At 47.8% G+C, this 13,394-nt stretch overlaps 1 protein-coding gene across 4 annotated transcripts in view; it reads right to left on the bottom strand.

Annotated features, from left to right (window-relative positions):
- Nucleotides 1-13,394, bottom strand: part of MAST1 (microtubule associated serine/threonine kinase 1) — a 128,781-nt gene that overhangs the window by 29,879 nt on the left and 85,508 nt on the right. For 2 of the 4 annotated variants that reach the window (XM_073587424.1, XM_073587428.1), the window contains 6 exons: nucleotides 11,096-11,171; nucleotides 10,918-10,999; nucleotides 10,590-10,750; nucleotides 10,174-10,249; nucleotides 7,887-8,096; nucleotides 7,561-7,662 (listed from right to left, as the gene is read on the bottom strand). In XM_073587424.1, the coding sequence (XP_073443525.1) occupies nucleotides 7,561-7,662; nucleotides 7,887-8,096; nucleotides 10,174-10,249; nucleotides 10,590-10,750; nucleotides 10,918-10,999; nucleotides 11,096-11,171 (707 nt within the window). The remainder of the gene's footprint in view (nucleotides 1-7,560; nucleotides 7,663-7,886; nucleotides 8,097-10,173; nucleotides 10,250-10,589; nucleotides 10,751-10,917; nucleotides 11,000-11,095; nucleotides 11,172-13,394) is intronic. The other 2 variants (XM_073587425.1, XM_073587429.1) reach the window with 1 other exon arrangement.

The following is a 13,394-nucleotide window of genomic DNA, read 5'->3' as shown; positions in this document are numbered from 1 at the left end:
GGGGTAGTAGTCTGGTGGCTCTTGCTGACGGGATGATGTGAGATATTATATTGAATGTGGCTATGCGGAGTGGGCGGGGCTCTACACTCAGCTTTATATATAGATATAGATAAATCATTATAATTTGTTATAACTAACAGTAGTTAGTTACTATGCCCGGGCAGCGTCGGGCTCTTCCGCTAGTTTTTAAATAAAAATGGAAAAATGCTTTGTTTTATTTTAAATAAAAGACTTTATACTTGCTGTGTGTATATTTACCGTACAACTGTAGGATTAGCAATGGATAGGTGTCTAATACACGCAGGAAAAAAAAAAGTCGTTCAAAACCACAGCCAGCTCACCAACTAGACCCGCAGGTGCACGGAACTCCATCTTGACTTGATGTCATGATTCCAACAGTGAAAAAAGAAAAGTGTTCCAGCTCCTTAAAAAATCTTGAAACTTTATTTGTGCTTCTCAAAAATATTATCTTGTGCGGTAAAACTCCATAATCAGTGTGCACACAGGGAATCAAGCGACGCGTTTCGATCTGGAACAGATCTTTATCAGGTATAGAGCTTTGATAAAGATCTGTTCCAGATCGAAACGCGTCGCTTGATTCCCTGTGTGCACACTGATTATGGAGTTTTACCGCACAAGATAATATTTTTGAGAAGCACAAATAAAGTTTCAAGATTTTTTAAGGAGCTGGAACACTTTTCTTTTTTCACTGTTGATCTTATAGACGCCTCTCTATTACTAACCCCTGGGCTTGATGTCACCGGACAATACAAAGGTGACATCAAGCCCACAAATATGAATGTCACTTGCAAAGCGCCAGAATTAGATGTGCCTTTTCTGGGCAGCTGCGAGCTGCTATTTTTAGGCTGGGGGGCAATATCCATGGATCCTTACCAGCCTGATAATACCAGCCCCCCCAGCTGTCTGCTTTAGCAAGGCTGGTTGTTAAAAATGGGGTGATCCCATGCCTTTTTTTTTATTATTTTAAATAATTAAAAAAAAAAAAAACAGAGTGGAGACCCCTCTATTCTTGATAACCAGCCTTGCTGATAGCTGATGGTTGCAGCCCCCAGCTGTGAGTTTTGCCTGACTGGTTATCAAAAATACAGGGGAACCCACGCAGTTTTTTTAAATTATTTATTTACAGTGCGGCTGCAGGCTGATGAATATTCCCATCAGCTGCTCCTACTCTCACTGTTATTAGTGGCAGCAGGCGTCGGCTGATGGGAGCAGTAGTCCCATCAGCCGACAGCAGTGACCAGAGGCAAGCTTTATACCTCTGAGCACAGCTGCATGCTCACGCTGTCTTTTGACAGTGTGGGAACCACATCTGTCTGATCGGCGTTGATGATTTTACCGCCGATCAAAAGCAGTGTTTGCCGCACTGTCATGCACATGACAGCATGGCAAACACTAGTTGTTCAGGCCCCCATTCAAGTGAATGAGGTCCGGGTACCTATAAGTGGGCGGCAGAAGCAGTACTCACAGACTTTCTCTATAAGTGGGTGGCAGAAGCAGGACTCACAGACTTTCTCTATAAGTGGGCTGCAGAAGCAGGACTCACAGACTTTCTCTATAAGTGGGCTGCAGAAGCAGGACTCACAGACTCTCTATAAGTGGGCTGCAGAAGCAGGACTCACAGACTTTCTCTATAAGTGGGCGGCAGAAGCAGGACTCACAGACTTTCTCTATAAGTGGGCTGCAGAAGCAGGACTCACAGACTCTCTATAAGTGGGCTGCAGAAGCAGGACTCACAGACTCTCTATAAGTGGGCTGCAGAAGCAGGACTCACAGACTTTCTCTATAAGTGGGCTGCAGAAGCAGGACTCACAGACTTTCTCTATAAGTGGGCGGCAGAAGCAGGACTCAGACTTTCTCTATAAGTGGGCTGCAGAAGCAGGACTCACAGACTATAAGTGGGCTGCAGAAGCAGGACTCACAGACTTTCTCTATAAGTGGGCGGCAGAAGCAGGACTCACAGACTTTCTCTATAAGTGGGCAGTAGAATTAGGACTCACAGATTTTCTCTATAAGTGGGCTGCAGAAGCAGGACTCAAGAGAATTTCTCTCTAAGTGGGCACCAGAAGCAGGACTCACAGACTTTCTCTATAAGTGGGCACCAGAAGCAGGACTCACAGACTTTCTCTATAAGTGGGCACCAGAAGCAGGACTCACAGACTTTCTCTATAAGTGGGCGGCAGAAGCAGGACTCACAGACTTTCTCTCTAAGTGGGCACCAGAAGCAGGACTCACAGACTTTCTCTATAAGTGGGCACCAGAAGCAGGACTCACAGACTTTCTCTATAAGTGGGCGGCAGAAGCAGGACTCACAGACTTTCTCTCTAAGTGGGCACCAGAAGTAGGACTCACAGACTTTCTCTATAAGTGGGCACCAGAAGCAGGACTCACAGACTTTCTCTATAAGTGGGTGGCAGAAGCAGGACTCACAGACTTTCTCTATAAGTGGGCTGCCGAAGCAGGACTCACAGACTTTCTCTATAAGTGAGCGGCAGAAGCAGGACTCACAGACTTTCTCTATAAGTGGGCAGTAGAATTAGGACTCACAGATTTTCTCTCTAAGTGGGGTGCAGAAGCAGGACTCACAGACTTTCTCTATAAGTGGGCGGCAGAAGCAGGACTCACAGACTTTCTCTCTAAGTGGGCACCAGAAGCAGGACTCACAGACTTTCTCTATAAGTGGGCACCAGAAGCAGGACTCACAGACTTTCTCTATAAGTGGGTGGCAGAAGCAGGACTCACAGACTTTCTCTATAAGTGGGCGGCAGAAGCAGGACTCACAGACTTCCTCTCTAAGTGGGCACCAGAAGCAGGACTCACAGACTTTCTCTATAAGTGGGCACCAGAAGCAGGACTCACAGACTTTCTCTCTAAGTGGGCGGCAGAAGCAGGACTCACAGACTTTCTCTCTAAGTGGGCACCAGAAGCAGGACTCACAGACTTTCTCTATAAGTGGGCACCAGAAGCAGGACTCACAGACTTTCTCTATAAGTGGGTGGCAGAAGCAGGACTCACAGACTTTCTCTATAAGTGGGCTGCAGAAGCAGGACTCACAGACTTTCTCTATAAGTGGGCGGCAGAAGCAGGACTCACAGACTTTCTCTATAAGTGGGCAGTAGAATTAGGACTCACAGATTTTCTCTCTAAGTGGGCTGCAGAAGCAGGACTCACAGACTTTCTCTATAAGTAGGCGGCAGAAGCAAGACTCACAGACTTTCTCTCTAAGTGGGTGGTAGAAGCAGGACTCACAGACTTTCTCTATAAATGGGCACCAGAAGCAGGACTCACAGACTTTCTCTATAAGTGGGCACCAGAAGCAGGACTCACATACTTTCTCTATAAGTGGGCTGTAGAAGCAGGACTCACATACTTTCTCTATAAGTGGGCACCAGAAGCAGGACTCACAGACTTTCTCTATAAGTGGGCACCAGAAGCAGGACTCACAGACTTTCTCTATAAGTAGGCACCAGAAGCAGGACTCACAGACTTTCTCTATAAGTAGGCACCAGAAGCAGGACTCACAGACTTTCTCTATAAGTAGGCACCAGAAGCAGGACTCACAGACTTTCTCTATAAGTGGGCGGCAGAAGCAGGACTCACAGATTTTCTCTATAAGTGAGCGGCAGAAGCAGGACTCACAGACTCTCTATAAGTGCGTGGCAGAAGCAAGACTCGGGCTTTTGCTATAAGTGGGTGTAAGAAGTAAGACTCACAGGCTTTTGCTATAAGTAGGTGTAAGAAGCAGGACTCACAGATTTTCTCTATAAGTGAGCAGCTGAAGCCAGACTCACAGACTTTCTCTATAAGTGGGCACCAGAAGCAGGACTCACAGACTTTCTCTATAAGTGGGTGGTAGAAGCAGGACTCACAGACTTTCTCTATAAATGGGCACCAGAAGCAGGACTCAGACTTTCTCTATAAGTGGGAGGCAGAAGCTGGACTTACAGATTTTCTCTATGAGTGGGTGGTAGAAGCAAGACTCACAGACTTTCTCTATAAGTGGGTGGCAGAAGCAGGACTCACAGACTTTCTCTATAAGTGGGCTGCAGAAGCAGGACTCACAGACTTTCTCTATAAGTGGGCGGCAGAAGCAGGACTCACAGACTTTCTCTATAAGTGGGCTGCAGAAGCAGGACTCACAGACTATAAGTGGGCTGCAGAAGCAGGACTCACAGACTTTCTCTATAAGTGGGCGGCAGAAGCAGGACTCACAGACTTTCTCTATAAGTGGGCACCAGAAGCAGGACTCACAGACTTTCTCTATAAGTGGGTGGCAGAAGCAGGACTCACAGACTTTCTCTATAAGTGGGCTGCCGAAGCAGGACTCACAGACTTTCTCTATAAGTGAGCGGCAGAAGCAGGACTCACAGACTTTCTCTATAAGTGGGCAGTAGAATTAGGACTCACAGATTTTCTCTCTAAGTGGGGTGCAGAAGCAGGACTCACAGACTTTCTCTATAAGTGGGCGGCAGAAGCAGGACTCACAGACTTTCTCTCTAAGTGGGCACCAGAAGCAGGACTCACAGACTTTCTCTATAAGTGGGCACCAGAAGCAGGACTCACAGACTTTCTCTATAAGTGGGTGGCAGAAGCAGGACTCACAGACTTTCTCTATAAGTGGGCGGCAGAAGCAGGACTCACAGACTTTCTCTCTAAGTGGGCACCAGAAGCAGGACTCACAGACTTTCTCTATAAGTGGGCACCAGAAGCAGGACTCACAGACTTTCTCTCTAAGTGGGCGGCAGAAGCAGGACTCACAGACTTTCTCTCTAAGTGGGCACCAGAAGCAGGACTCACAGACTTTCTCTATAAGTGGGCACCAGAAGCAGGACTCACAGACTTTCTCTATAAGTGGGTGGCAGAAGCAGGACTCACAGACTTTCTCTATAAGTGGGCTGCAGAAGCAGGACTCACAGACTTTCTCTATAAGTGGGCGGCAGAAGCAGGACTCACAGATTTTCTCTATAAGTGGGCAGTAGAATTAGGACTCACAGATTTTCTCTCTAAGTGGGCTGCAGAAGCAGGACTCACAGACTTTCTCTATAAGTGGGCAGTAGAATTAGGACTCACAGACTTTCTCTATAAGTGGGCGGCAGAAGCAGGACTCACAGACTTTCTCTATAAGTGGGCAGTAGAATTAGGACTCACAGACTTTCTCTCTAAGTGGGCACCAGAAGCAGGACTCACAGACTTTCTCTATAAGTGGGCACCAGAAGCAGGACTCACAGACTTTCTCTATAAGTGGGTGGCAGAAGCAGGACTCACAGACTTTCTCTATAAGTGGGCTGCAGAAGCAGGACTCACAGACTTTCTCTATAAGTAGGCGGCAGAAGCAAGACTCACAGACTTTCTCTCTAAGTGGGTGGTAGAAGCAGGACTCACAGACTTTCTCTATAAATGGGCACCAGAAGCAGGACTCACAGACTTTCTCTATAAGTGGGCACCAGAAGCAGGACTCACAGACTTTCTCTATAAGTGGGCTGTAGAAGCAGGACTCACATACTTTCTCTATAAGTGGGCACCAGAAGCAGGACTCACAGACTTTCTCTATAAGTGGGCACCAGAAGCAGGACTCACAGACTTTCTCTATAAGTAGGCACCAGAAGCAGGACTCACAGACTTTCTCTATAAGTAGGCACCAGAAGCAGGACTCACAGACTTTCTCTATAAGTAGGCACCAGAAGCAGGACTCACAGACTTTCTCTATAAGTGGGCGGCAGAAGCAGGACTCACAGATTTTCTCTATAAGTGAGCGGCAGAAGCAGGACTCACAGACTTTCTCTATAAGTGGGCACCAGAAGCAGGACTCACAGACTTTCTCTATAAGTAGGCACCAGAAGCAGGACTCACAGACTTTCTCTATAAGTAGGCACCAGAAGCAGGACTCACAGACTTTCTCTATAAGTGGGCGGCAGAAGCAGGACTCACAGATTTTCTCTATAAGTGAGCGGCAGAAGCAGGACTCACAGACTCTCTATAAGTGCGTGGCAGAAGCAAGACTCGGGCTTTTGCTATAAGTGGGTGTAAGAAGTAAGACAGGCTTTTGCTATAAGTAGGTGTAAGAAGCAGGACTCACAGATTTTCTCTATAAGTGAGCAGCTGAAGCCAGACTCACAGACTTTCTCTATAAGTGGGCACCAGAAGCAGGACTCACAGACTTTCTCTATAAGTGGGTGGTAGAAGCAGGACTCACAGACTTTCTCTATAAGTGGGCAGCAGAAGCAGGACTCACAGACTTTCTCTATAAGTGGACGGCAGAAGCAGGACTCACAGACTTTCTCTATAAGGCTGTGTGCACACGCTTCGGATTTTGCTGCGGTTCCGCAGCGGTTTTGGCCGCTGTGGACCCGCAGCAGTTTTTGCTGCGGTGTACAGTACCATGATTCCCTATGGGAATTAAAAACCGCAGTGCAGACGGTGCGGAATTTTCCACGCGGATTATCTGCGGTTTTCAATCCGCAGAAAGAATTGACATGTCAATTCTTTCTGCGGATTCTCCTGCGGTTTGCCATCTCCTCCATTGAGGAGATGAAAAACCGCAGGGCAAAACTGCAGAGCAATCCGCAGGTAAAACCGCAGGTATTTTGACCTGCGGTTTCACCTGCGGATTTTACAAAATCCGCGCGGATGAATCCGCACCTAATCCGCAGCGTGTGCACACAGCCTAAGTGGGCAGCAGAAGCAGGACTCACAGACTTTCTCTATAAGTGGGCTGCAGAAGCAGGACTCACAGACTTTCTCTATAAGTGGGCTGCAGAAGTAGGACTCACAGACTTTCTCTATAAGTGGGCGGCAGAAGCAAGACTCAGGCTTTAGCTATAAGTAGGTGTAAGAAGTAAGACTCACAGGATTTTGCTATAAGTAGGTGTAAGAAGCAGGACTCACAGATTTTCTCTATAAGTAGGCACCAGAAGTAGGACTCACAGACTTTCTCTATAAGTGGGCACCAGAAGCAGGACTCACAGACTTTCTCTATAAGTGGGCAGCAGAAGTAGGACTCACAGACTTTCTCTATAAGTGGGCGGCAGAAGCAAGACTCAGGCTTTAGCTATAAGTAGGTATAAGAAGTAAGACTCACAGACTTTTGCTATAAGTAGGTGTAAGAAGCAGGACTCACAGATTTTCTCTATAAGTAGGCACCAGAAGTAGGACTCACAGACTTTCTCTATAAGTGGGCGGCAGAAGTAGGACTCACAGACTTTCTCTATAAGTGGGCGGCAGAAGCAAGACTCAGGCTTTTGCTATAAGTAGGTGTAAGAAGCAGGACTCACAGGCTTTTGCTTTGAGTGGCCATGGGGAGCAAAACTCACATCCTTTCTCTATGAGTGGACAGGGAAACAGGACTCTCATTCTGAAAGCATTTAAACATAATTTTATAAGAAAATACTGAATCAACCCATCGATAACGTCACATCTCTCAGCTCACGCCCTTCCCCCACTATTCTAGGGAGTCCTGACCGACCCTGTTTAGTGCAATCATAGATTCAAATATTGAGTTAGAGGCGCTCCGCTCATAGTCTATAAACTAGATCATTGACCCACCAAACACTCCAGTAGACGGGCCGGCCGTGAGATGATAATGAGCAGATTCTTCATCAGCTGGGCGATAAAAGCCACCTCCGATCCGTCCGAGCGTTCCACTGCCTGCAGAGCACAGAGGAGGTTATTTCCTTACCTACTCCCCAGGATTACTGCATGCTGCTTTACTGCAGAGTGTGAACAGTATGCAATGAGCTGCTGAGCTCCCCCTAGTGGTGGCCACGGGCAGCCAGAAAGTTATAATACACCGGAGACGAAGCTCTCTATTACCCTGGACAATGGTAGAAGAGTCCCCCAGAATGATCCCCCACCATTGCTCGGCCCCTTACGTCCTGCAGCAGCTTGTCCAGGTTGTCCTGCAGCTGGTAGAAGTAGGGGCTGGTGATCATCCCCTCGGTGCTCCGTGTTAGGCAGTCTCTGGCCAGCTCCACAATCTGATGGTGGATAAAGTTCAGGACGCCATCGGCCAGAGGCAGGACGTTTTCGGGGGAGAAATTAGAGATAAATACTCGGAGCCGGTCCTCCATTTGAGCTGTGGCCTGGAAGGAATAAATGATGCTTTCAGGCTTTTTATTTGCGATCATCACTTACTTTTATATGAAAAATAACAATTAGATGCAGGATAACGCCCCTTAAGGGTATTTTCCCCGACATTAATATTGCTTGTCTACCATTAGGATAGCTCATCAATATGAGACTGGTAGGGATCCGACTCTTGGTGCCGTCACTGATCAGCTTATTGAGGGTGCTGTGGAGCAGCAGAGCTGGAAATGCTCCACATGCTGTACAGTATATACAGCTGCAGTACCACTCACAGCCACTACGCAGTGTGCGGTGCTGCAACGCCTTAATAATATAAGCTGATTTTGGGGGGGAGGGGGGTCAGCAATTGCTTCACGACTAATGTTAAAGAAGTCAGCAAACACTCCCTGCGCATGAGTAGTAATAATATTATAATATAATGATAAAAATAGCATTGCTTTCTTTACCGTTTTAATTCAGTTGCTGCCTGGAAACCATCAGAAAGCAGGTTCGCTGCTGATAATCTCAGCTCTTCTTATGACAATCCATATGTAGTAATTCCACATTGCAAAAAAATGTGTGGCCTGGACCTATTCTAAACATGAGGGCAGACCCAGACCAATAAATAGGGCATAGCTGCAATACCAGGCACATCCAATGGATTGGGATGGAGCTATTTCTCCAAAAAGAATCCTGTGTTATCTACTGTGTACAGAGATATTATCAGTCATTGTACAGGAGGAGGAGGTGAGCTGTGACATCACCTATTGTGAAAGGTGGATCCTGTGTTATCTACTGTATATAGAGGTGTTATCAGTCATTGTGGAGGAGGAGGAGGTGAGCTGTGACATCACCTATTGTGAATGGTGGATACTGTGTTATCTACTGTGTACAGAGGTGTTATCAGTCATTGTACAGGAGGAGGAGGTGAGCTGTGACATCACCTATTGTGAATGGTGGATACTGTGTTATCTACTATATATAGAGGTGTTATCAGTCATTGTACAGGAGGAGGAAGTGAGCTGCGATATCACCTATTGTGACTGGAGGATACTGTGTTATTTACTGTATATAGAGGTATTATCAGACATTGTGCAGGAGGAGGAGGTGAGCTGTGATATCACCTATTGTGAATGGTGGATACTGTGTTATCTACTGTATATAGAGGTGTTATCAGTCATTGTACAGGAGGAGGAGGTGAGCTGTGACATCACCTATTGTGAACGGTGGATCCTGTGTTATCTACTGTATATAGAGGTGTTATCAGTCATTGTACAGGAGGAGGTGAGCTGTGACATCACCTATTGTGAATGGTGGATACTGTGTTATCTACTGTATATAGAGGTGTTATCAGTCATTGTGGAGGAGGAGGAGGTGAGCTGTGACATCACCTATTGTGAATGGTGGATACTGTGTTATCTACTGTGTACAGAGGTGTTATCAGTCATTGTACAGGAGGAGGAGGTGAGCTGTGACATCACCTATTGTGAATGGTGGATACTGTGTTATCTACTATATATAGAGGTGTTATCAGTCATTGTACAGGAGGAGGAAGTGAGCTGCGATATCACCTATTGTGACTGGAGGATACTGTGTTATTTACTGTATATAGAGGTATTATCAGACATTGTGCAGGAGGAGGAGGTGAGCTGTGATATCACCTATTGTGAATGGTGGATACTGTGTTATCTACTGTATATAGAGGTGTTATCAGTCATTGTACAGGAGGAGGAGGTGAGCTGTGACATCACCTATTGTGAACGGTGGATCCTGTGTTATCTACTGTATATAGAGGTGTTATCAGTCATTGTGGAGGAGGAGGTGAGCTGTGACATCACCTATTGTGAATGGTGGATACTGTGTTATCTACTGTATATAGAGGTGTTATCAGTCATTGTACAGGAGGAGGAGGTGAGCTGTGACATCACCTGTTGTGAATGGTTGATCCTGCATCATACTGTGTATCCCTTCTATCTTTACATGTGGTATTAGTATTACACGGTCTTCCTGAATTAGCCGGAGTGCTTCTTTACTCACAGTACCATGTGTGTTAGGGTGATAATTACTAGGTATTATTGGGTGCTCCATCCTTACCTTGGGGAACCGCTCCTTATACACATGATTCATCATCACAATCTCGTTATCATAAGAGGAAGGCGATCGGCCGGGGCTGAGGATAGAAAAAGGTACGGGGTGACCGTGGTGTATAACATGGAGTCAAACATCTCCGCTTATGGACCGTATTATTGATTAAAGGGGTTTGTCCCATAAGTGTGTGATCGCTGGTGGTTCAACCGACAGAAACCCCGCACACCCCGAAGACAGCTGTATGAATTAAGTGCTACTGAGCATGTGCGACCACTCGCTGCTCTAGCTTCTGTCTGCACATGCTCAGTACTGCTGCACTGCCATCGTTCTGCCTTATGTAAGGACCGGAGTCTCTTTAAATACCAATTCAATTGTTTTGGCTACTAACGGTGACCACCACTCCGGTCACTACTCTGACTGACCTTAGACTTCGAGATCGTGGTCTGACTGCAGGTGACCTGCGACCACCGTCATCATCGGGGATGCTCTCTGTACTGCCGAAATGCTTGGAAAGAAAGTGGAGTTCATCCAAGGTGGGCTGGAATGGTAACTGGTGAAGGCGTTCCTGAGAGGAGGAGGACGACTGCGGGAAGAAAAATGGAGGGGATCCCCGAGGAAGACAAAGAGAGTGGGATAGAGAGGGGAGAAAGAAGATGGCTGTTAATGAGGAAACATGGGAGATTTGACTGAGAGGGGCGTCCACTACTGGAAGACCCCTTCTTCATAGCTTCAAGGTCAGTCCCCACTCACCGAGACGGTGGAGCTCGGAGTATTCGTCCCATATCCGGATGATGGAAGCGAAGCAAGAGACCAGCGGCGGCCATCTGTCCTGCTGAAAGGAGAACACATGTACAAACCACGGAGAGGGCGTCCACGAGCGCACAACCCCCCGGTCTCTAATGATCGCGCACTGTGAACCCCCCGTTACCTGCGTGAAGATGCAAAAGAGAAGTGAGCGGCTGCACTCGGGGAAAAGTTCCTGGGACTGTCCATAGGGCTGCCCCCTGAAATCAGACAGGAGCCAGGGTCAGAGGAGGTCGGCAATAATAATAATAATAATAATAAATTTTATTTCTATAGCGCCGACATATTCCGCAGCACTTTACATTTCAGAGGGGATTTGTACAGACAATAGACATTACAGCATAACAATAATCACATAGATCATAACAGATACCAAGAGGACTGAGGGCCCTGCTCGCAAGCTTACAGTCTATGAGGAAAGAGGGAGACACGAAAGGTGGGTGGTAACAGTTGCCCTGATTGTATGGACCAGCCATAATGTTAAGTGTGTAACAGTACAGACACAGAGGGCTAATGGATGCATAAAGCATGTGGGAACATGATGCGGGAAATCTGGTTATGGTAAAACTTTTGGCTGTGCCACACAGGGATAGATTAGGTTAATGTGTTGAGGCGGTAGGCCAGTCTGAATAAATGCGTTTTCAGGACACGCTTAAAATTGTGGGGATTGGGGACTAATCGTATTGACCTGGGAAGTGCATTCCAAAGAATTGGCGCAGCACGTGTATAGTCTTGGAGACGGGAGTGGGAGGTTCTGATTATTGAGGATGCTAACCTCAGGTCATCAGCAGAAAGGAGGGCGCGGGTAGGGTGGTATACTGAAACAAGGGAGGAGATGTAGGGCGGTGCTGAGCCATGGAGGGCTTTGTGGGTGAGGGTAATAAGTTTATACTGAATTCTGGAGTGGATGGGTAGCCAGTGTAATGACTGGCACAAGGTAGAGGCATCGGTGTAACGATTGGTGAGGAATATGATCCTGGCTGCAGCATTCAAGACAGATTGGAGAGGGGAGAGTTTGGTAGTTTTGGCAATGATCATGTCCCCCAGCGATGGAGCAGAGAGACCCCCAATTACACTGAGACGTACAGAATGTGCCAGGAAAGAAAGACCCCCATCATTACTGTTATACGCCTCCACATCACACTGGTGCAGGCACTGCACCCCCTATTGGGAGAGGACTGCACTGCACCCCCTATAAGGAGAGGACTGCACTGCACCCCCTATTGGGAGAGGACTGCACTGCACCCCCTATAGGGAAAGGACTGCATTGCACCCCCTATAAGGAGAGGACGGCACTGCACCCCCTATAGAGAGGGGACTGCACTGCACCTCCTATAGAGATATGACTGCACCCCCTATAGGGAGAGGACTGCACTGCACCCCCTATAGGGAGAGGACTGCACTGCACCCCCTATTGGGAGAGGACTGCACCCCCTATAAGGAGAGGACTGCACTGCACCCCTATAGAGAGAGGACTGCACTGCACCTCCTATAGAGATATGACTGCACCCCCTATAGGGAGAGGGCTGCACTGCACCCCCTATAGGGAGAGGACTGCATTGCACCCCCTATAAGGAGAGGACTGCACTGCACCCCTATAGAGAGAGGACTGCACTGCACCTCCTATAGAGATATGACTGCACCCCCTATAGGGAGAGGGCTGCACTGCACCCCCTATAGGGAGAGAACTACACTGCACCCCCTATAGAGAGAGGACTGCACTGCACCTCCTATAGAGATATGACTGCACCCCCTATAGCGAGGGCTGCACTGCACCCCCTATAGGGAGAGGACTGCACTGCACCCCCTATAGGGAGAGAACTTCACTGCACCCCCTATAGGGAGAGGACTGCACTGCACCTCCTATAGAGATATGACTGCACCCCCTATAGGGAGAGGACTGCACTGCACCCCCTATAGAGATAGGACTGCATTGCACCCCTATAGGGCGAGGACTGCACTGCACCCCCTATAGGGAGATGTCTATACTGCACCTCCTATAGGGAGAGGACTTCACTGCACCCCTTATAGAGAGAGGACTGCACTGCACCCCCTATAGGGAGAGGACTCCACTGCACCCCTAAAGGGAGTGGAATACCCTGCACCTCCTATAGGGAGAGGACTGCACTGCATCCCCTATAGGAAGAGGACTTCACTGCTCCCCCTATATATAGAGGACTGGACTGCACCCCCTATAAAGAGAGAGGACTGCACTGCACCCCCTATAAAGAGAGAGGACTGCACTGCACCCCCTATAGGGAGAGGACTGCACTGCACCCATACAGGCAGAGGACTACACTGCACCTCCTATAGGGAGAGAACTGCACTGCACCCATACAGGCAGAGGACTACACTGCACCTCCTATAGGGAGAGAACTGCACTGCACCCATACAGGCAGAGGACTACACTGCACCTCCTATAG

Source organism: Dendrobates tinctorius, unplaced genomic scaffold (genome assembly GCF_039654945.1).
Source record: "Dendrobates tinctorius isolate UK_male_01 unplaced genomic scaffold, ASM3965494v1 ptg000099l, whole genome shotgun sequence".
Taxonomy (NCBI): Eukaryota; Metazoa; Chordata; class Amphibia; order Anura; family Dendrobatidae; genus Dendrobates; species Dendrobates tinctorius.
This window is presented reverse-complemented; position numbering and strand designations above follow the sequence as displayed.